This window comes from Blennius ocellaris (genome assembly GCF_963422515.1).
Source record: "Blennius ocellaris genome assembly, chromosome: 20".
Classification (NCBI taxonomy): domain Eukaryota; kingdom Metazoa; phylum Chordata; class Actinopteri; order Blenniiformes; family Blenniidae; genus Blennius; species Blennius ocellaris.
In genome coordinates this window covers 3252993-3275741 of record NC_137669.1, presented here as the reverse complement: position 1 = coordinate 3275741, position 22749 = coordinate 3252993, and the positions used below count along the sequence as shown (strand labels likewise).

Genomic DNA, 22749 nt, shown 5'->3' with positions numbered 1-22749 from the left:
AGAAAGATCACGTTTATACAAACATTTTTCAAATAAAGTGCTCTGAGAGTTAAATTCCAGTCTAGTGAGTTAAGGTGTGCTCCAAAGCTCTAAAGAGCCCAAGGCAGTCAGTATTATTGCATAAAAAAATGTTTTATTCAACTCAACACAACCCTGAAAGGAGAATTAGAGTAATCAGATAAGGGCTCGACTCAAATCCCGAAACGAAAATGTTGGGCAAAATGTAAATATTTCACTTTTGTGCAATGTATTTTAATTATATGTATTATTTTATGCTCTGGAGCCACAAGTGGTTCTCTGAGACTTTCAGAAAATTATACATAAATAAACATGTTGCTTTAATTTGATATGTTATGTACATACCGCACTATTGATGTAGTTTACTTTCATTCACAAAAAACAACATAAGAGATTCTTGGAGTGTTTGGTATCCCGTCGTCTGCCGAATTACTATGAAAACATCAACCCCCTTCAAAACGATACAACTCATTTAACATCAGACCAGAAAAGGCAGTTTGCATGAAGTTACTATTTTTTTTATTTCGCTATTAGTGGTTCTTTGGACATTGGAGAATACAAAACGTACAATGCTTGCTCACCCTGTAATACTTGAAAACGAGTTTGAAAGTGTGTGTCACATAAAAAAAAAATGCATGCTGGGACAAAGTCAATAGCAGATAAACCCCCCTACACACGTCCGACCCCCACATTGTGTTACAAATCACCCTGAACCCCGCAACTGCAGAGGACGACCTGCTAGCCCGATGATCAATAATCACAATTCAGTGCATCCATCAGTGAAAGCTTACTTCTCCCCCCGCCGGGCAAACAAGCGTCTGACCTGTTGCGTTGCGTAACGCGACCGGTATTGACGCTCGGCAGCGCTGCACCTGTCCGCCCTCGCATACGTCACGACGCGTCGAGTGGGTTTGAGTCAAACGGCTGAAAACAATTCAGCCCCGGACGACGGTGAGTCATGCAGCTGGAGGCCCGGGAATACGTCTACTACAGTGCACAGCCACACTTTCAGGCCGGGAGCCTTTTGAAGAAATGCATCAGCCCGCTCTCCTCCGTGTCCAGAGCTGCGTCAGCCAAGTAGAAAGGAGAGGCGGCGCTCGTCCTCAGACTTCTCGCAGGACCGCGGTCCCCTCTGTAATTGGCTTTGCTTTAACCGACGTTCCCACGGTCGCGTTCTGCCGTGAAATCCAGAGCTGTCCGTCAGAGCCCGCCTCGAATAAGACCCGGCCGCTGATTACAATGCCGCTCTGGCCTTTAACGGCGTCTGGCCGCCTTTATTCCCTCTGTACGGCACATGCAGCCGTGACAGGACGAATCCACGGGGAGATGAATTTAGTCTGTTGACCAGCGGCGTCGTGGCGAATCATCGATGTGCTTTTACCTTCGTCACGCATGAACCGGCTCAACAACCTGAGCTCTTCTCGCTGCTCGGAAACTCTGAAGGCCGTCTGAAACAAAGGCTCACGGCTACGTCTGGAAATCGCAGACGGGGATTATGAACTTAAATTGGTTGAAAAAATAAGAACACAAACGTAATGGTAATTCTATGCTTATCTTTCAGTTTGTCATTATTGGCACATCAAGTGTTGCCACATTTCCCTTCTCAGACTCACTGTGAGGACAACTTCAGACTCATCAGCAGAATCTTCATCCCCAGAACAACGATATCTCTTAAATCCCTCTTTAAAACTTACCTGTTGAAACGGATTTTAATCTGCGATCCAGTATGTGTCTGTAAATGTGCTTCTATTTTTGAAATGATTAATTGCAGTGCAAAATATATCGCTGTTTTCCTGAGATGCCTTTTTACATATTTTGCATTAATACGAATATAGACTTGCTAAATGTACAAGGTGGAGGTCACAGTCTTGCAGGTCTAGTATGATGCCAGATAGACATTTAGAACAACATATTTTAATGTTTTCGTTAACCACCACCAGAGCCCCAGCCTTGGAAAATCACCTTTAAATAAAGCATCATCTCAGAGGGTGGAAACAAGACGGCATGAATTAAGAAACAAGAGAAACTTCACAACACACACACACACACACAACAGTCTGCTGATTAATGCTTCTCACGTGTCCTGATCATTTAAACACACATTCAACTGCAGAATTTAAGCTTTTGTTGAAGCGCTGCAGGATTTCCAGATCATTTACGCAATCGAATATCAAAAGTTTCTCATCTGATCTCTCCGGGGAGTTTTTCTCTTTCTCGAAAAAAAAAAGAAAGAAAGAAAGAAAAGAAAAGCATTCACAGTCTTCTTTGACTGAGGTAAGGAAGTCCAGTCTTGTATTCTTTCAACTATTACTCACTATCCGGCCAAACTTTTCCAAAGAAAGAGGAAAATCAAAAAGTGGACTCTCTTTGGCAAACGCTTCTGAACAATGAGCATCAGTGCTGTTTTGCTCTGCTGACGACTCACAGAGCAGAGAAATTGCTTCCTCTGGTTTTCAAAGTGCCACAATGCTGCACATGAGCCCCACTACCTTCCCCTCCTCTAACCCTCAGACAGCCGGAGCACAGCCCTCTCCCCTGCTGGTCGCCTCAGTCCATCCCATTGTGCTTCTGCCTCACCCAGTGGCCTCTTTCTGTTCTGTCCCCTCTTTGCACTTTGGTGAAAGAAAAAAAAAAAAGAAAATAAGAAAAGCCTCAACCTTAGAAACAGTTTCATTCTATTCAACGATTGAGCTCTGAGCACTAATTTGAAAAACAAAGTAACCGTGTGTGCCATGTGCAAATAAACGTAGTAGTACAACAACCACACAACTGGAATCCACTTTTGCTGATCAGATATGAACCGAGGGAAAAGGTTGAATAACTAAACCGTAGGCAGCCATTATTTGTATGGAAGGAGCAGCGAGCTCACACCAGGGTACAAACTGCCCCGAGCCAGTAAACATAAACAACTAAACCCAGTTGCTAGCATTCTGCTGCAAAAAAAAAAAAAAAAACTCCCAGAGTGTGGCGTTTTCTTTCATTTACCTTAATGTGACTGTACTCCGCCTTGCCCGACTCGCTGCCGACAGCCTTGCTCTCCGACCGGGTCTTGAGGACCTGGCGGAGCGGACTGCAGATCGGGAGCCCCGTCACGCTGATCCCGTCTGAAAACACACGGCAGCGTCACACACTGAGCATTGACAACACAACTGATTCACACATACAAGACACGTCAAGAAAGTTGTAGTACCTGAGTACCGACCGCGACATCAACAGTCCATGACGCGTTACGCTTTTCTGTGATGAATTGTTTTAATTACTTTGTGAACAGAGTTCCCCTCATCGATCTCTTGGTTAGTTTGTGAGTCACTGGAGATCCCTGCTCTTTATCTCATCATCCAACACTCCCTATAAAACTCCCCGCTTATCGTTGCTTTAGAAGTATTGAGCATATTTATTTCAGATGAAAGCCAACTTTTCAATGTGTGTTGTGTCTGGATTTGTCCTCGTGACACATTGAAGAGGAGCCTCTTCTACAACCTGCTTGTTTATATGAATGGATCGTTTCACAAAATCAACAAGTGAGTTCAGTCTTAAACCCCTTTTGGACATGAACTCTCTTTAAAGCAATGAGCTGTCAGACGCTGAGACATTCAGACCAAATAACAAGCAAGTCATGAGTCACACCTTAAAACCACGACTCGGCATTGTAGACTAAAGGTATTCCCTTGAACTTGATGACACAAGCAAGATGCATTCATTAATGCTTATGTGAGTGAATATTGAAGAACAATTTAAACGTCATCCTTCTTGAGGTGAGAATGGTGGAATTGGACTTGATGGAGAAAACTGGAAAGAGGCCTGAGAAATACTCTCAGGATGACTCTGGAACATGTTTGGAGTCGGGGCCAGAGAAGCGTGAGGAAGTCGGGAGGGACAACGATCTTTGTTTGGCCTAAATGCATGAACGGATGACGACTCACCAGTCCTGAGGCACCAAGATGCTAAACGCTCCGACCACGTGTCTTAATAGTCGTCGCTCAGAACCCGATTATACAACACTTCAAGTGAAAATGCATCATTTTTGAGCTTTTTGTTTCAAAAAGTTGTACTTTTATAGGACAGCGTTCCATGTAAACAATGTCCGTTTACTCGTGGGTGCCCTTTGCTCGGTTGTTAGAGCCTGCCCAGTTGGAAGGTTGCGGGCTCGATTCCCATCCCCACCTGTCCACATGCCAAAGTGTCCTTGAGCAAGACACTGAACCAAATTCCTCCCCATTGTTGTAACGACGCCTTGCAGGGGCGCAGCCTCCATTGGTGTGTGAATGTGTGTGTGAATGTTAATGTAAAGCACCTTGGGGCTGCTCACACAGTTGAAAGGCTCTATACAAGTCAATTCCATTTACTATTGAACCATTTATAATCAAACCACACATACAGTACAAAAAATAGACTATGAACATTCATATGGACCGAAGACCAAGTTGGATGGTTGTTCCAGGTGACTCAACTATAAAACTACAAGGAGAATATGGACGGGGAGTCATGACACTCCGGAAGCAAACGTTGGTTTTGTCCATCTACTGAGCATGTGCAGAAGAACTGTTTACTCTGGCCACGGTGCACATACGCAGTAGCAGTGTTTCAGAATACTTGCTTTTTCCGCCCCTTCCCACGGAGACATAGGGGCTTTTCAAAAAGCCCCACCTTGGGAGCCATTTTCAAAAAAAATTGCATTTTCAGCAGCTCCGACGTATAAATGGATGCTTAAAACACAACGAAGGTTTACGATTTTCACTTACAAACGAGTGAAGGAGTATCGTGCAGTTCTTGAAGTTGTGGGCCAGTAGACCATCCATAGCTCGTTGCACTTCCTGCATGAGAAGAATTTATTTTGTGTCTCTTCTCCCCCTCAAACTGATAGGTAGGTCAGGAGACCACCCATAGTAGCGTCGGTCACACATTGGTGCTAAAGCCTGGTTGTAGAAATGAGACTTGTTCAGGAATTCACATGAATGACGCAGGGTGGTTGTACGTAACCTCAGGTAGTTAAAGTCCGACAGCATCGTTTAGCATATTTTTGACAGTGAAGTGGTAAATGGCATATTTACGATCAGTAAAAGGAAACCATGGTAAGAATGGCCAAACTTACGTGGGAGAAGGTTAAGTTATTGTGTCACACCCAGCTGAAGCTCCTGCAATGCCAGTTGGTAATAAACCCTCCTAAAGGTTAGAACAGCAAGAGAAGCGTTGATTAACCTTCATGGTCCTTCTAAAAGTGTGAGTTTGGAGAGCTGCTGGACTGCATTACATTATATTGCAAGGTCTGCCATCGCCGATGTAAACACGCACACACACACACTGTATGTGTGTGTTTGTCCCAGCACAGCACTTTATCTCAATACACCATCATCAATTTCCGAGCAGATAGCTCACGTCAAACTTCCCACTTTACTTCTTCCTCTTTAGTACAGCAGGCGCCCAAACACTAATTCAATTTTCATACTTTCAAAATCCAGGATCAGAGGGTTGGCGGTGGCTTTATGAGCGTGTGAGAGATGAGTGAATGATTTTTTTTTGCCTTCATGACCTTGAGAGCAGCCGGGACGCAGGAGCAGCTGCACTGTCTGCAGCCCCGTTCGGCACGACCACCGGCGTATCTGCTCTCATCCTTGCTCAGACAATACTCCCAAAAAATGACGCTCGCGGCCCGAGCTCTGACGTCAAAGGAATCATACCGTTCTCTGACGCGAGCGGGGAGGATGTGAAGCCGTGCAATTACCAGCCTTTTGCGGCGGCTCGGGCGATCGGGTTCACAGGAGACGGACGTATTTAGAGACCACGAACTCCCTAATTGTTGCACGGATAATTGGCGAAAAAGAACGGAGTGGAGGAGAGTGTCTGTCCTGCAGAACAAGTCAGAGCATCCACCCAGCTCGTATGAGAGGACTGTGCGATTGTATTCATGGAATTTAAGGCTGTAGAAAAAGTGCCAGAGCTGAACAAGAGATGAAACACACACGGCGTATCAATGTTTCCATTTTGCTCCTGTGTTTACATGCCTATTCATTTCTGTAAGATGCTACCAGCACACAGAATCATATCTAGAGAGAGAACTCACCTTTTTCTCTTGCATTTTTTCAGCAATTAATTAAATAACTTCCTCGTGCTGGAATACACGGATGCTTCAGGCTTTGTCAGCCAACTGCAAATAAATTAATTGTCCACAAACCACCTACTGCAGATAAAAGGGGAGCAGTGATCTGAACAAGGCCAATGCACAACACAGCCCAGCAGCTGAAGAGATAACAGTCATCAACAGGCTCTTTTACCCAGAATGGCATTGTTCTCGCCACCTGGGGGAAACAATATAAAGTGATAAACAAATCATTGAAAGGAACATTAACACCTTTAAGCTTATACCATTAATGTATTATTTACATATTCAACATTTTAATTCACATTTTGATTTCAATTATGATTCTGTCTTAGCCATCAAATCCCCAGGCTGGTTTCTCTGGTTGATTGGCCGTGAGTTTGAAATATCACTTGGTTAGTTGGTTGGTCGGTTGGTCATCAGTTTGTTTGGGTCGCTGTCAGGCTGGTTGCTGTTAGCGTAGATGCTAGCTGTCTGTTAGTTCATTGATGTCTGGATACTTGGCTATTCCGGAAGTTGTTCAACTAGTTAGTTGAGTGAATCCCTGGTTTGATGACTATTGTTTGTGTTTTGAGTGGTTGGTTATGTTATTTGGCTGGTTAGCTTGTTTGTTAAAAATGGCTGCTTGGTTCATTGTGTCTGGTTGACCTTTCTGCTGGCGAGGTGGGCTGGTGGCTGGCTGACTAGGTGACTGACTAGGTGACTAGGTGGCTGGCTGGCTAGGTGGCTAGGTGGCTGGCTAGGTGACTAGGTGGCTGACTAGGTGGCTGGCTAGGTGACTAGGTGACTGGCTGACTAGGTGGCTGGCTAGGTGACTAGGTGACTGGCTGACTAGGTGGCTGGCTAGGTGGCTAGGTGGCTGGCTAGGTGACTGGCTGGCTAGGTGGCTGACTAGGTGGCTGGCTAGGTGACTAGGTGGCTGGCTAGGTGACTAGGTGACTGGCTGACTAGGTTGGCTGGCTAGGTGGCTGGCTAGGTGGATGGCTGGCTAGGTGGCTGACTAGGTGGCTGGCTAGGTGACTAGCTGGCTAGGTGACTAGGTGACTAGCTGGCTAGGTGACTAGGTGACTAGCTGGCTAGGTGACTAGGTGGCTGGCTGACTAGGTGACTAGGTGGCTGGCTAGGTGACTAGGTGGCTGGCTGACTAGGTGACTAGGTGGCTGGCTAGGTGACTAGGTGCCTGACTAGGTGGCGAGGTGGCTGGCTAGGTGGCGAGGTGGCTGACTAGGTGGTGAGGTGGCTGACTAGGTGGCTAGGTGGCTGGCTAGATGGCGAGGTGGCTGACTAGGTGGCGAGGTGGCTGACTAGGTGGCTAGGTGGCTGGCTAGGTGGCTAGGTGGCTGGCTAGGTGATTAGGTGGCTGGCTAGGTGATTAGGTGGCTGGCTAGGTGGCTAGGTGGCTGGCTAGGTGATTAGGTGGCTGGCTAGGTGGCTGGCATGTAACAAACAAAGTTGTAATGGCCAATAATGCAATACATAATGCCTTTTTGCTGGTTTTGTGGAGTTTTCTTCTTGAGAATAGCTTTTATAGAGACGATACTCATCATATTCCTTCACTGAGGATGCAAGTCCGGAAAACTCCATCATAGCTGTTATGTTTTTACTAATTTATTACAACACTGTCAAGTTATTAAATTATTGATATTATTTATTATTCAAAATGGCTCAAATTAAAATGTTACTGGCAGTTTCTATGCTATTGGCAAGGTTTCAACTTCCACCAACAAATCAATAGTATAATCTGCAATGACTCACCAAAAGTTTGGGTATAAACTTTGATTTAAAGTATGAACATTGTCTTTTTTCTCTTTGCATCGTCAGCAATCATCTGATACAGTTCAGATTAACACAGCATGGAAGGAAAAACGAATTGTGAGCACTGCCCCCTCTTCTTATGCCTCACTCTGCAGACGATTGTGTTTCACCGGGTGAATACGCATTCAGACATAAATCCGGAGTGGCAGAAAAGGAAAGAACCAAAAAAATGCTGAAGGCACATGCAGACTTTGAGACTGAATACTGGATTGTGGTGCGCGGCCTGTTTCAGGAGCTCCAGATGACTTGCCGTGTCCTGTGGCACTGGGACTGTGTGAGTAATGGCTGCCGTGATTAACGATGGCACTGCTCACAATCATACCCTCCTTTACGCCCACCTTCCAATCAGTATCTGTCTCGTACGCCGTCTAATGGCCTCGGGGAGATTCAGGTGAGCTCAGCAGTTCTATCATCTCTCTGCCAGTGTTTGGATAGAGGGGCAAAGACTGGGGGTGTCACTTTCAACATAATCATCACATTATTAACACACATTTTTACTGTCGTATGAAGCTTTGCTTTGTCAGCTGCCGTCACTTTTACAAGCTGGAAGATAGATGTAACTTACAAACATGGAATATATGATTTGTTACAGAGCAAACACCAAACCCTGCTTCAATATCCTGTTCAGGGGGTGGAAAATGCAAGGCAAACACTAAACACTGCCGGACCTCGGCCTCATTTGACATGAACTGTGTCAACTAACAGTGGACAACTTCATTTCTTAATAACTGCGATTTGATCTGCCTTGGAAGTTCTTGATGTAAAACCATCTTGTCCACAAACCGAACGTCATCAAAAGCTGTTCACAGTCTGTCTGAAAGCTCCGTTACAGTCGGAGGGAAATCATCTCCACACAGACGCTTTGTTTTCGCAGCAATAACAAATGTTTAACATGGAGTGACGCCGCATTGATCTTGATGCTAAACAACAGCTTTTACCGAAAGGCATCATGGTTTCTTTCTGACTTTGTTAATCGCTCAGTGCCTTCATGTTCTCTTGAACATGAAAAGGCTTTTTGCCAAACTGCTGCGCCACAACTGTCAAACAGGTGTCAAAGATGTGTCTTTTTCAGAATCAGAATTAGCTGAGCTGCCAGAACTGTGCGGGTCACAATAATGACATTTTGCGCTCGTCAACGCCGGCTGAAGTTGCAGCGGTTAATGGGAGGAAGGTGGACGACAATTGTAACATTACCACTTCTTGAAAAAGGTCATGAGAAGCAGACAAGACAAAAACTAAACTAAACAAATAGTAGAGAAAAAAGGCAGGTCAAAGACGAGTTGATGTGATTAAAAAGAATGATTAAAAAAAGTTAGTGGCCATAAAATAATCAAAACGTAAAAAAAGCTATTCAAAAACAGTGACCCCCTAAAGAAAAATGTATATTCTCCCTTTAAGATCGATATAAAAGCAGTGCTTATGATCAGTAAACTCTAGAATTATCTCATTATCAAAGTGTTCCTCTGCAAACAGTATTGCACAATAAAAAAAAAATGTTTTAAGTTATGATTAGGAGAAACTGTATCAACACACCTGGTTTTCTCTGTAATAGTGAGGTTTGTTTCAGCAAATATACTCTTACCTGATCTATCCCCCTTCATTTTTCTGTGCTTCTTTAAAAAAACAAAAGTGTAGAAAGGTAAAACCTATTTGCTATCAAAATATAAACTTTGTCCTTGACATGAATATGTCCAATAATGGACTGAAATAGTAACCTGACGATTTCAAACGTTGCAGTTTTGAAGTGATTGTAAAAGGATCAGAACTGAATATTATGATTATCTGATCACTCCTAGTTATGGAATTTTTATGGCCATGTGATGATTCTGGTAATAGTTTCATAGTTATTTGATGGTTATTCCATTGATGAGGGGATTTTTTTTTTTTTCTGCTAAATTGAGGAAACACAAAAAACTGCTAATGTACCGCAGCTGTTGTGGAACAGGTTACGGTTGCTTCATGTGGGTCGTCTCTCATTTCGCTGAGCAGAAAACTTAGCAAGCCTTGATAATTTTGCATTTTCATTTGAGAAGAGTTTCACATTCGCAGAGCAATTTTCTGAGAACAATGTGCATTTCCATGGCAACAGCAGAAACACTGAAAAGGATGCAGTTGGCCTGCTAGGCCACAGGTTGGTGCTGTTGGTTGATTTTGTGATGAAACCACACACACAGAGGATGATGCTCTATAAAAACAACCAAAAAGGCGAGTACGCGGACATTCGTATGGAGAAACGATCAAGTTGGATTGTTTTCACGGGCGACTCAACTATAGAACTCTGAAATACCAGGAGAAGAAGAATAAGGACGAGTCACGACACTCTGGAAGCCACCGTTGTTGTTATTGTCCATCTATTGAGCATGTGCACAAGAACTATTTACCGCAGCCTTGGTGCCCATGTGCAGGAGCAGCAGTGTTTCAGAAAAGTTGCGTTTCACCCCGTTCCCATGGAGACAGTCAGTGTTTATAAAAAGGTTTCTACTGTGTTAATATTGTCATTGCAGTCATGACTTCCTCACACACTGTTACTACAAACATCATTCATCATTCAAATCATCTTGTTTATGTTCAGAAGATACACCAGCATCATCACAGAGTTAAATCTTTTATTCGCGACGGGGGATAATGAGCAAATAATGGATGTCAAAGACTTTATATCTTTAATTCAGATTTATCAGTGGCAGATTGAAGACCTCATTACAACAGCTCGGTACATAGAATGAATGTTTGCACTCCTCGTGTACTTGTGTTGCCTCGTGTTATCAAGAGGATGAGAGAAAGAACGCAAACCTCAGAGAAGATTCGCTTTATACTCAGTCGCCACGAGCGCGGGGAAGTGAAAGGGTGAGAAATATATTGGTTGTTGAATTGAAACGGAGAGAAACGTATGGATTTTTGATCACAGAAGAGAAGCTTTCATCTGTACATGTGGCGAGAAGCCCTCACTATCGATCAGGTTTCAAGCAGTCAGAAATTCTCCTCGTTTGCATCGACATTTTTCATAAATTCCTGATATCCTTTCGGGATCTTCGGCACACTTATTCAATATCTAGCAACAAAGGATAAAGGTCGAATGTGGTGGCTTTTACAAAGAGGTTGAACAATCAACTGTGTTGCATCACAAAAGACTCACAGAATGTGAAGCCAACACGAAAACGTCACAGGTTACTACGTTAAGAAGTGCTCTCTGAGGGGAAAGCCTGCTGGTCGAAGATAAAAGTGAACTAATTCGGAAGGAGCTTCACACGTAGGGCGTCAGTGGATTCCGTCAGTGATGTCGGCCGAGGAGAAACAAACCGCCCGAGACAGCTGCTCCATGTTTCTCTACGCCTTCATCTCTGCTCGAATCCTTGAATCCTTGTTGCCTTTAATGTGTTTCTCATGTCTCCGTCTCCCCGCCGACGCTGGCGACGGTACAAGGTGCTCTCTTTGAGGACGACGTTAATGTAGGCAGCCACGGCGTCATTAGATGCGACACTCACACCATTTAACACAATGAAGCACGCTGCACATCAGGGCCCATTAGTCCTGACAGACGACATCTCTCCGGTCCCGTCCTGAGTTATGGAGCCTCGGACTCGGGCTGAGAACGACGACCTCGCTGGGCTGGGGGGTGAATCAGCACTGGGCATTTGGATGTTCCCTCGTCTGCCTCGGCTGAGACGCAGAGGAAACGGGGGGAAAGGGCCGCCGAGCCTCGTTACCGTTGAAGGCTGATGGATTGACCGCCTCCCCGACGTGGCACATAAACACAAGCTGATCAATAAGCGGCGTCGAATTAGTGGCGTCTGAAAATTCCCCTGATGAGATGTACTGCCACTGTCAGCAGTCGGCTGAAAAATGCGAATCAGATATACAAAACACGTCCAATTACCACTGTGCACACAGTGGAAGCCGATGCTGGGTCGTAAGAGGGCTGCTAGACGTCTGAGTATACAGTCACGTTACAACTAGAAGCACTGATGTTAGCGCTGTACCAGGAGCACGCACACAGTGAGCTATCATTTGTCCTCAGGCTCTGGAGAGAGAGAGCGAGCGAGAGAGGGTTCAAAAGCATCGTAGACCTCTTCACCTGGGCAAAGTGGAGGAATTCATTTATGCGTGTTCATATTCAGCCACATACTCGCCGTCGTCTCCGGGTTTGGTTTTTTGCAGTCCTTATCAACTCCATTTCATTAATGTCTGATTGTATTGACTTTCCCCGAGGCTACCGAGGACAAGCGAGATCCATTATTCACAAAGCGCTCAGTGAAGTACACCTGTAGCAGAAGGCAAGGATGAGGTTATATCTTTTATTTAATTGTTGTAAATAATGTGTTCATGAATGAAAGTATGTGACTAACTGAAGCTGCTTTTCGTGTCAGTCAAATACATGCCGCATAATGAAGTCATTAATATGTCATAAGTATAGCATGTGAGGATTGAAGTCCCTATTGGTCAGCCAAATGAATGTAACCCACTGAGAGAATTATGAGGAACTCACAAGGTCACCATTTCTTAGCCAAACTCATATTACCATTGGTCAGCCAAATACATCCCACCTGACTCGCCAATGAAGTCATCAACCAGGCAAAAGTAAACCACGTGACTAACAAATTTCCCATTGGTCAGAGGGATGCCATGCAAATGAGTATGTCGTCATTAGTGAACGGAAGGAACTAAAAAAGTCACCACTGGTCAGCAGAGGGAATACAATGGAAATAATTAAAGTCCTAGTGAAATGAAAATTCGACCTCCAAAACACTCTGGCTATCACTTCTAGGGACATTTCTATGCTAACTGGCTGAAGGGTAAAATGTTAAAACACGGCAATCTGCAAGAAAATAGCCGATAAACGGCGCTATTTCCGCTGCTGGGCGGAGCTTCTGACAATTATAGAGTGACGTCACGAGTTGTGCACACGCCCAAGTTGTGTTTACATTATGGAGGATCAGAGTTTTGACGACGAAGAGGCTGAATTTAACCATATTTCATCATCATCATCATTTCAAACCCAGTGATTGATGAAGAAGACACAGAAGGTGGTTCTGCCATCGGTGACCCCGTCTGGAACATGTTTGAGGAAGCAGAAGACGCTTCGTCCTCCATTCGTCCTCGTCTCCTCGCCTCAGCAGCCGCCAGTTTTCACCTTTGAGGCTTTGAGGCGTCCTGACTTTTGGCAGAACGACCGGCTTCCTGGATCATGTCGAAGCGCTTTTCCCACTGCGCGGAATCACCGAAGATGAGTCCAGGTATTACATGATCGTCTACTAGCCTCCCGAGCTAACGGCTCCCGCTAGCCGCGTGAGCTAGCGGCTCCCGCCGCCCGTGCTCCTTTTCCCCTCTCTCGGTCCCTTCCAGGCTCAATCTTTCATCAAGGCTCATTAAACGCCGACTATAACTTCAAAACACTGTTAAAACTTGGATATTTCAAAGGGAAACAACACAAGCCCATGTAAACACAACAGATGGAGATCTGCACAACTCTTGACGTCACGCTCACGAAGAAGGATTCCCCCGACTTCCTCGGCTGGAGAGTAAAAATTCAAATAACTTTGTTATGCGACAACAGTGGTGGGGCAGAGTCGGAGGAACCTTATTAGTAGTACCCCAACTATCTTTTTTTGCAAAGTAGTGTGTCACAAATCACTAGGCCTTTAAGTCTCCATTAGCCACCTGCCTGAATGCTACGAGTTGTACGCTGGAAGAAAATCATCCATTCATCCAGCTTCAATACCATATTGAAAATACTGTCAGAAACATTCACAGGTACACAGTTTAGAGGCAACGGCTTTTGGAATGTAGGAGGAAAGTGGAGTTCCAGGAGAAAACCCACGTCTACTGGAAGATGTCCACAGTTGTGACCAGTGAGCTGAAACGATAGCATGAAACTCGCAAAGTAAACATTGGTGAGCCAAACGATCATTAGTTATTGAAGTGAACACTATAAAAGCTCAGCACGACTCTCCGTATTGGTTTCTGCCCATGTACTTCGTTAGCAAAGTGGATTGAGGAAAACCTACATTTCTGAAGTAATAGCCTGAGCATAGCATGTGTTTTGAATTGTGACAAGAAAGGAAATGAGTTCCCTGCTAACCTATCAATTTAAAAAAAGTGCTTCCATAATTGCCATGAGCTCATTTGTCAGTCAAGTGTTGGTTTCCATCTCCCTCCATGAGCCATAAGACCGAAGGACTTCTCCTTCTGAGTCTTATTTAAAAGACGTTTTCAGGTGAAAATGGAAAACCATTTGTTGTGTTTTGGGGATCTGTCTAAATGACAATGGTGCTGGGAGCCAGTGAAAAAGACACTTTTTAAAAACAGTCACCAAAGTGGAACTTGCCGAGAACGCTCCGACTAACGGAAACAGGAAAATGCAACGTTTTCTGATATGCTGCTACTGCGCAAGCACACCACGACTGTAGTAAACAGCTCTTCTGCACATGCTCAGTAGAAAGACAATGACAAGGTGCACATCCCGCAACTGTATAACGCTAACCTTTTTTTTTTTCTTTACTGGAAGTAAAAGTATCCCTAAAAAGTCACGGAGGATCGACATACCATCAGACAACCAGCTGAGGGAAACACAGTGTATCCTGGTGACGGGGAACCTCAGGCCTTCATTTTTTATTCTGCTGTTCATCTTCCAGGTTTTTCTCTTTCTTATGTTATAAGTTGCCTTGCATGAACACAACTAATTAATGTCATTCTGAAAATGTCACATCTTGGGTGGAAGGCAGACTGCTCCACGAGGAATTCTTATAAATGGCATTTACACCGCTGTTTATGGATGAAAACCTCGAAAAGCGAGAGTCGGCTGAGGCAATCAATACTTCCACCTTTGATTTCAACACGGAACAAAACTCTGAAATGAATCATTATAATACAACTGCATTAGCAAACGCTGAATAAAATGCATTTTAATAGCATTGTATTAACTGTAGAAGTGATGATATTGTTGGAGGGAGGGAGCTAATTAGCAACAAAAATGTCAAATTATTCCAGTAGCGCAGGCCGGCTGGTCAAATCCTCACAAAGTGACAGTTGCATGGAAATGTGGCGGATGAGCAAAACAACCGCACAGTGGTGGAATTCACCTCGGAAGATTTGAACGTTTAATTAGCAAAGTCGACACAACTCGTGCATCGGTATATTACCACTACATCATTAATCCGTGAATGTATTAAAGCGAAAGATAGCATCAAAAGAAAAAAAAAAAAAAGAAAAAACTGCATCCCATAATGTAATGGCGACATTCAGAGCTGCTGCTTGGAAGGAAATTCGTCTTATCTCCTCAATTCAGGGTCTCAATTATAGCCCCGCTAATTAAAACGCCAAAGCTTAAATGACCTCGCGGGCCAAGATAAACATGCGACGCCACGTATGTGTGTTTATGTCCCTTCGGCTCGTCTGAAGACGCACACAAACAGACGCAAAGTAAAGCCTCGGCGGCAAGGGAGCAGATCCAGTTCGATCACTCATTAATATTGATGAGTCTGTGGCGAGGCTGGAGGAAGAGGTCGGCGGCGAAGCCGCGGAAAAAAAGGCAGAAGGAAGTGGGACTATAGGCGAGACTGTGAGGAGAAGGAAGTCAGTGGATGAACTCCGAGGTGGCGGAGAAGGTCAGATTGTTTTCTTTTCTTACAAAACCAAGAAAGAGAATTAGAAGAGAGGAGATGTGACGGTTGAGGAGAGGAAGCTTCGCGGCCGGTGGAGGAACGGCGGCTATATGGAGCGCCAGGCCGCTCTCCTATTACTGCTGAATGTGAAATGAGACGGGCAGAACTGGATCAACTCTACTGCTGCCTGCCAACAACTTTCTCCATCTGACATGAGCACTACTTCAGGAAAAACAAACAAAAAACAAAACCAGTGATGTGATCTGCCAATAGACCCCCAAAAGACTAAAAACGCTTGTAGATCATTCCGTCAATTGTTTTAATAATTTGAAAAAACGTCTTTCAATTCAAGCAAAGTGAGGAGAAACACAGCATATTTCGTGTAATCACATTTTTTTTTTTGGCACTTCTGGATTTCTCAATCATTTTAGCACCAATCTGGAAGAAAAAGTTCACAGTCAGGGAGTTTCGCCCGTGATTCAACCTGGCAATCAATCAGTGGCACCGATATGAGTGGCTGGCATTAAAACCTGAAAGCAGGAAAGTCCCACGCCAGATTTCTTTTTTTTCTCTCTCTCGCTCTTTTTTGAGCAGATCGATAGAATCTCATCTCCAGTTTATTAAATTCCCGCACTTCCTTATAATCTAACAGCCATAATTTCAGCTTGGGCCTTCAAGTATTTGGATCAAGGCGCCTTGTAGAAAATAGATAAAGTGTCTGATTTGAAAGCCGTTACTCCACTGAGTCGGAGTCATGCGGAGTCAATGTTGAGATAAATAAGCATCAGATCGCTCACATTCTCCAGATAGGTGACAAATAAGCATGAAGACAAATGTAGAACTAAAGGAGTAAATGTAGAGTGAAACGTTTGTAATGATTTAGGTTTCAGTAAGAGTGATGGATGTGATATTTGAAACTGTGAGTGTGAATTAACTACTGTACTGTTCAACACGTCTCAATACTGGCAAACCAGGGAGCATTGGCGCCAAACAACCTACGCATGTGAAGAAGGCCAGCAGAGAAATGGATTTTTAAAAAGGGCCCAACCAAAAATCAACAGTTTATTTCGCATCAATATTAACTGTGTTTTTTTTTTTTTTTCTTAGTGTCGGAGAGCCTATCACCTACAACGCCAACGGAGCCCAATCACACGATCTGGACTCTACTGGTCTGCAGATCTTGGTTCTGAGGCGAATCTATTCCCAACAATCTTTTTCCGATTTCGGTGTATATCGCAGCACAGCAGTGAACATTCATACATCAAGATCCAATGTTAGTAGATATGGCCGGGATGGACCCGGTAAAGGTATGGACTCAAGCGTATGGCCTGTCGTGGGAAAGAGCAGATTTCTCTGAATGTGCTCACGAACCATTGGCATTGAAAGTTCAATGCATGTAAAAAGGTAGAAGAAACGTGTCACAGAGGATCGAATATGGAATCGGAGCATCCACTCACCGTCATTGAGGTCCTGCAGCAGGTTTTCCTGGCCGGAGAAGTCCAGCTTGACTCTGATGCTGACGGTCAGCGTGACGGCCTGACCGGGCTTCAGGGGCAGGTGAGACAAGGCGTCCTCCAGCTCCCAGCTCAGAAAGTCACCAAACACTTTTTCTGGACACACACACAAAAAAATACAAAAGACACTCAATAACGCATTGTCGTTCCGACAGAGACAGAATCAGAATATGAATTGTGTTTCACTTTGATGGATGTCTCAATATCCACAGAGGGTTTGAGGAAGAAAAAAAAAAAAAAGTCCAAATATAAAACAGATCTGTTGCAACAGTCTGTAAAAAGCAACTACCTGCTAACTCCCTGGTGTGGAGTCTGGATTGATCAAATGATTATGGAGGGGAAAAGTCCTCACAGAGTCCATAAGAGAAGCACACCTAGCAGTCATCAACACACCCAGAGGTTCCGTCGTGTTCAGGAAATGGACAGAGAATTTCAACCAGCTGGTCTTTCAGGTTCCACATATGGTTTTACCCACTATTTTCCTCTACTACCTGGTATGAATCCAGATGAAACTGTGGGCCCTGGGTCTGAATATCAATAAGTTCTCAGAGACTTTGTAATTGACCAAATCTTCACTTTTCTTTTCTTTTCAAATAAGCTTGTGTGTGTGTGGTACATGCAGTGTTCTTATATTATACATACATTTTCAATACTTGTTTAGAAGGATATAAAAACCAAGAAAAACAACATCAACAAAAAGGGAACCTCCCTTCTCTTCCTCCTCCACTGTCCTTTTCCTCCCGTTAATATAGCCTTTTGTCATTAAGTAAATAACAAAAAAAACAACTAATAAATGAAAATGACCTTTTCAATGTATACTTTACACAGCAGGCCTTCAATACAAACACCTGTATTTAAGGTCTGCCAAAAAAACCTTCCATCCAATCAAGAGAAGGAAAAAGGAGAAAGATGGATGCCCTCCATATCCTTCCTGTACGGTATGTCTTCCTCTACACCTATTTATTTTTTCTCCTCCTTTCACCATGTGCCCAGACACATGCTTCCTAAATGTCTAATTGATGTAATGAAATGATACTAAAAACTAAATCCGATTAATGAAAGACAAAAAGTAAATACATTAGTTAGATATGTTAATTCAAATCTAAAGCTTCATTTTTAATGTCTTTGTTGTGAGTCCGATAGAAGTGGGCATCTGAGTGTAGCTGCTAGTATCAGTTTAATAAACTAAAACTAATCATACTTTATTAATTCCTAAGTATAGTAACTTTGGAAATTCCTCTTTTCCAAATTAACCAGGGACCCCTGGTTGTGTCCTGTTCACTGATCCCAGACCTGCCTCTTTTGCTGCCCAAACTTCCCCGCATTGGACCCATCGTAGAGCGGCCATTGCGGCGAGAGGCGGGGCTCCGGGGCCACAGTGGGAACCTGTCAGCTGTTGGGAATTGAACCAGCAACTCTCAGATCGCAAATCCACTTCTCTGACCTAAAGAACACCAGAACTACTGTCACGTTTCTCACAAGCTTGTGCTACTTCCGTCTGTTCCCCAGCAGTCTGTCACCAAACCCACCGCTCTGATCTCTGCCTCAAACCCTCAGAGTGAGACGGAGGACTCAGCTCCACCTATCTCAGCCAGCAGCGCCAAGTGAATGGTACATCACCTGAATAAAGCCGGTGCTCAAGTGCACCAGTGAGGGAGGGAGTGGAACCAGACTCCAGCTCACGCTTTACACACCCCTGCTTGAGTTCGAACCTAAAGCTTGTAAAAGTCCTCCAGGAGGAGGCGAAGGAGGGCTACATCAACCAAAGATTTTGTAAATAAAGCTCCACTTTAAATATTCATAGAATCTGAGCTACATGCTGTGAATTAAAAGAGAGCAAGGGAACACAGAGGGAAGGAGAGGCATCAGGGATATTAGGCCGTGGAGCAAGAATAAAAAAAACAAGGCTTATGTTAAAATACACAACAGTGGGGCCTTGAAACTCAACAGGTGGAGATCATTTATGATACTTTCATCAAACCGCTTCATCATGAGCCACAAGACAAGTGCTTGTTTGTGACTTATTTATTCCCCAAAGATCACGTCAGTGGTGCTCGAGAGCAGATATGAGTCATTAAGTTTAGTTTTGGGTTTTTTTTTGTATTGGATGTGACGATGGAGCTTTTCTTTCTCCCTGATTAATTTATCTGCAGCAAAACAAAGCCTTGAAGCAACTGGGGCTGAATTCTGAAACAAGGAGGCGCCGTGTGACTGTTGATTAGGGTCTGAGCACCTCGTGGGGTGAAGACCCTATATCGCCATGCAAGGAACTATTATTCTTATTATTAGGCACCAGGAGGTCCCAATAGGAAAGCAAGGAATAATATAGTATTGTTGTTGTCGTTATACTTTCTTTTAATAAAGTAAAAAGTACTGTAAGAATTCCAGTAAGTGAAGATAATTGTAAATGTGAAACATTTCTGGAAAAAGAAAAATCTCGAAACAAAAAGTTTTTTGAAACACAAACAGAAAAATTCTGTCTCCATCTCCATGGAAATGGGACAAAAACAACTTTTTGAATATGGCTCCGACGCCTCGGTGGAAATATAGGAAAAAGCTACTTTTTGAAAATGCTGGTGGGAGCACTGGCTTGACAGATCTATCATCATCTCACCTCATCATCTCACCTCAGATGATGCACTGAGGAAACATGGCAGCCAGGTACAAAAACGTTTCCTGCATCGACCTGTCGTTAAAATTCAATTCAATTCAACTTTATTTATATAGCGCCAAATACAACACAGTCATTCCGAGGTGCTTTTAACAGAGAAAATAGAAAAGCTCAACAAAAATAGTGAATTGAATTGAATGGAATTGAATGGAATGGAATGGAACAGTGTTGTGGAGGATGAACCTGGACTCTTAACCTGGGAGTAAGTGAAACGGAGGCGTTATCAATGTTGATGCAGAAGCTGCTAGTTTTGGATAAAGTGGACTTGGTGCCAATGAGAAAGATCTCAGTTTTATTGCTGTTCAATTTAAGGAAGTTGAGGGTGAACCAGGTTTTTATTTTAGAAATGCAATCAGTGAGGGAGGAGGGTATGAGGTAGAGCAGGGTGTCATCCACGTATCAGTGGAAATGTATGTTCAATTCGTGGAAGATATTGCCAAGTGGAAAGAGGTAAACGATGAAGAGGAGGGTCAACGGACACAACAAGAAGGAGCCTGCTACAAAAGTCCTAATCATGGCAGGTGAACATGTACCTGGAAAGAAAGCTGCAATTACCCCAAAACCTCCAATTACCCCAAGGCCTGTTTGTTGTGCCCTGGTCCAAAGAGGCAAGGATCATCCTCATTGAACTCGGTCTCATGGGAGGAGGGGTGCGATAGAGCCTATTTATCTGCTTCTCAAAGAAGCCTCATATTATATTCACCTTCATTTCAATCTGCTCCAATAGATTGATCAAGAGATTTTTTTTGTCATCTATAAAGTTTTGGTGAATAATTATTATTTGTGAGCGATCATAAGGTCTTGTCTAAGATTACAAAATGGCTGTGTGGGTGCAGCAGCATTAAGAGCAATGCTTCTGTGTGTTTAGCCACGGAGGTTTTCCAATTGTGACTCCTCATCTTTTATTCATTCAGTTCCCAGTGTGAAACGCTTCAGAGCGGACTTCTCAACTGTGGCAAGGTCTGATGCCTCAACCAGGTAACGGCAAGGAGGCAAACCCTGGAGGGAACGAGTCATTCGATTACAGTAGAACCTGTGAGGAGGGGACCCGGTAAGAGCAGACAACCTGTGCTGAGCGACACGTCGCTGTGCACCGACACGTATTTAACTGTTAACACACCGTAATGAGCAGACAACCTGCCAAACGCAGACAGTGGACAGGTTTCCCTGGCCAATTTCAAGCTGAGCGACACTAAAACAGCCAAAGTACTTGGGTTGGACCCGATTATTGGAATATTCAGGCCGCGGGTCCTACATGATTGCGTCGGTACTACACTCCGGGTTCACGGCCGTGCTCCTTCCATACAGTAACGTAACCATCTTGAAATTCCCGGCAGAGGGTCGGAGCGCACAGGGCGGATGACGATTCCGAAGTCTTAAGTTTCACTTTCGCTAAACACCAGAGAACTTAAGGTCCGTGGGCCAAAACAGACTCCAATCTGGTCCCACCAAGCAAAGAGGTGTTAAAGGATTTATACACATTCTTTTTTGTTTGTTTTTTTTGACATTTCATTGTATTTTGCACCAGAATGTTTCATTAAAATTGGCTAAATCATTTTCAGTACTAACCGTTTGATCTTGCAAAAATATCGACAATTTTATTCCACACAATGACACAACAAAGAAAAACTTTGAAGTGTAAATATAAAGGTTATTATAGCAATATTTTACGAGTCATGGTCACTCAAGATGAATCAAGACTGTATGTGGTGCCTGAAGTACATTAAATCTTTTTTAATAATTATCTTGTATACATGTTATATACATGTATTTATATTGTATACATTTTGTATTGGTTCAGTTATGTGCTTTTAAATAATTAGAACATATTTACTGTTTGGTTCATTCACTATCAACTGGTCCTACAATTTGTCTTCGTGACTCGTCCCTCAGAAGAGAGGACACCTGTGATCAGGGGACACTGCGCTTGGATTGTAGGGCGTCCTTACATTAGAAGTTTTACTGTACCCGGGGAAAGGGGAAAAGAAATAAGCGATCATGGCTGATTTAACCTACTTCCTGCCGAGGACACGCACCAGATTGGCCTCTGGTTACGCTCCGTTCCGTCCCTGCACTTTTAGTGCGGTGGAACCGGGGCTTGAGACACCGATGACGGCGACTGAAGCACTGGAGGTATTACGTCGGGCCGGGGAAAAAAAAAACAACTTTGTGGAGGAAATGTATTATGCACAAAGGTTGGAAGTAAAAAGATACAGTACTCAGATCCTCACATGAAAGCCACCACTGCCGAACTCACTGGGGGCCGCATGCAGCGAAAAGAAGATTTTTGAAGAAGCGTGAGATGGGGTGAGAATGTAGGCACCTGACACGTTCAATATGGAGTCTGGAATGATAAACAGAGCTGGCAGCAGAGTTGCCATGGAAGCTCGGTACAAACCTGAACGCAATGTGAAGGACTGAACTGTTGAGCTGCAATGCGCTGAGGGAGTTTGTGTTGATGGGTCCTTTAATGCCATGTGTGGTGTCTTTAGTGATTGTGTTGAGTTTATGTTGTTTACTTTGTCAAGTTAGTGAGTTGGGTTGGTTTGGTTTGGTTTAGTTTAGTTTAATAAGTGGAATGTTGCAACCGTGAGTTGAAAGTTTTGCATTTTCATGTCGTCTTAGCATGGCATTCCTGTTAGTGTGTGTCAAAATAAAAGCCTCTGCTATTTGCAGCTGGTGTAAAACAAAGCTCTGTTTCTTAAATGTGATTCTTCTACACTGCTCACCACATTATGTATAAAAATAATAATACAACAGTTTTCGTTCTATCAATTTTAATCGGATTGAGATATATATATATATATACATACATATATATATATATACAGGGAAATAGCTCATCAAAATAACAAAAAGAATAAACAGTAACAGAATAAATGAAATTTAATGAGGATATTGGCTCAAATATTGTATTGCACCACTGGCAAGTTATTGGTTTCATTACACTTCAATAGACAAATGATTACATTATAGGCACGTACTACAATATTGGCCATTATTATATAACTGGTTGATAGAAGGCTGTTTAGGAAT

General features: G+C 43.5%; 1 protein-coding gene across 2 annotated transcripts in view; it reads right to left on the bottom strand.

The window, feature by feature from the left end:
* Positions 1–22749, bottom strand: part of trappc9 (trafficking protein particle complex subunit 9) — a 270086-nt gene that overhangs the window by 166189 nt on the left and 81148 nt on the right. For both annotated transcript variants that reach the window (XM_080515759.1, XM_080515760.1), the window contains 2 exons: positions 16986–17138; positions 3004–3122 (listed from right to left, as the gene is read on the bottom strand). In XM_080515759.1, the coding sequence (XP_080371885.1) occupies positions 3004–3122; positions 16986–17138 (272 nt within the window). The remainder of the gene's footprint in view (positions 1–3003; positions 3123–16985; positions 17139–22749) is intronic.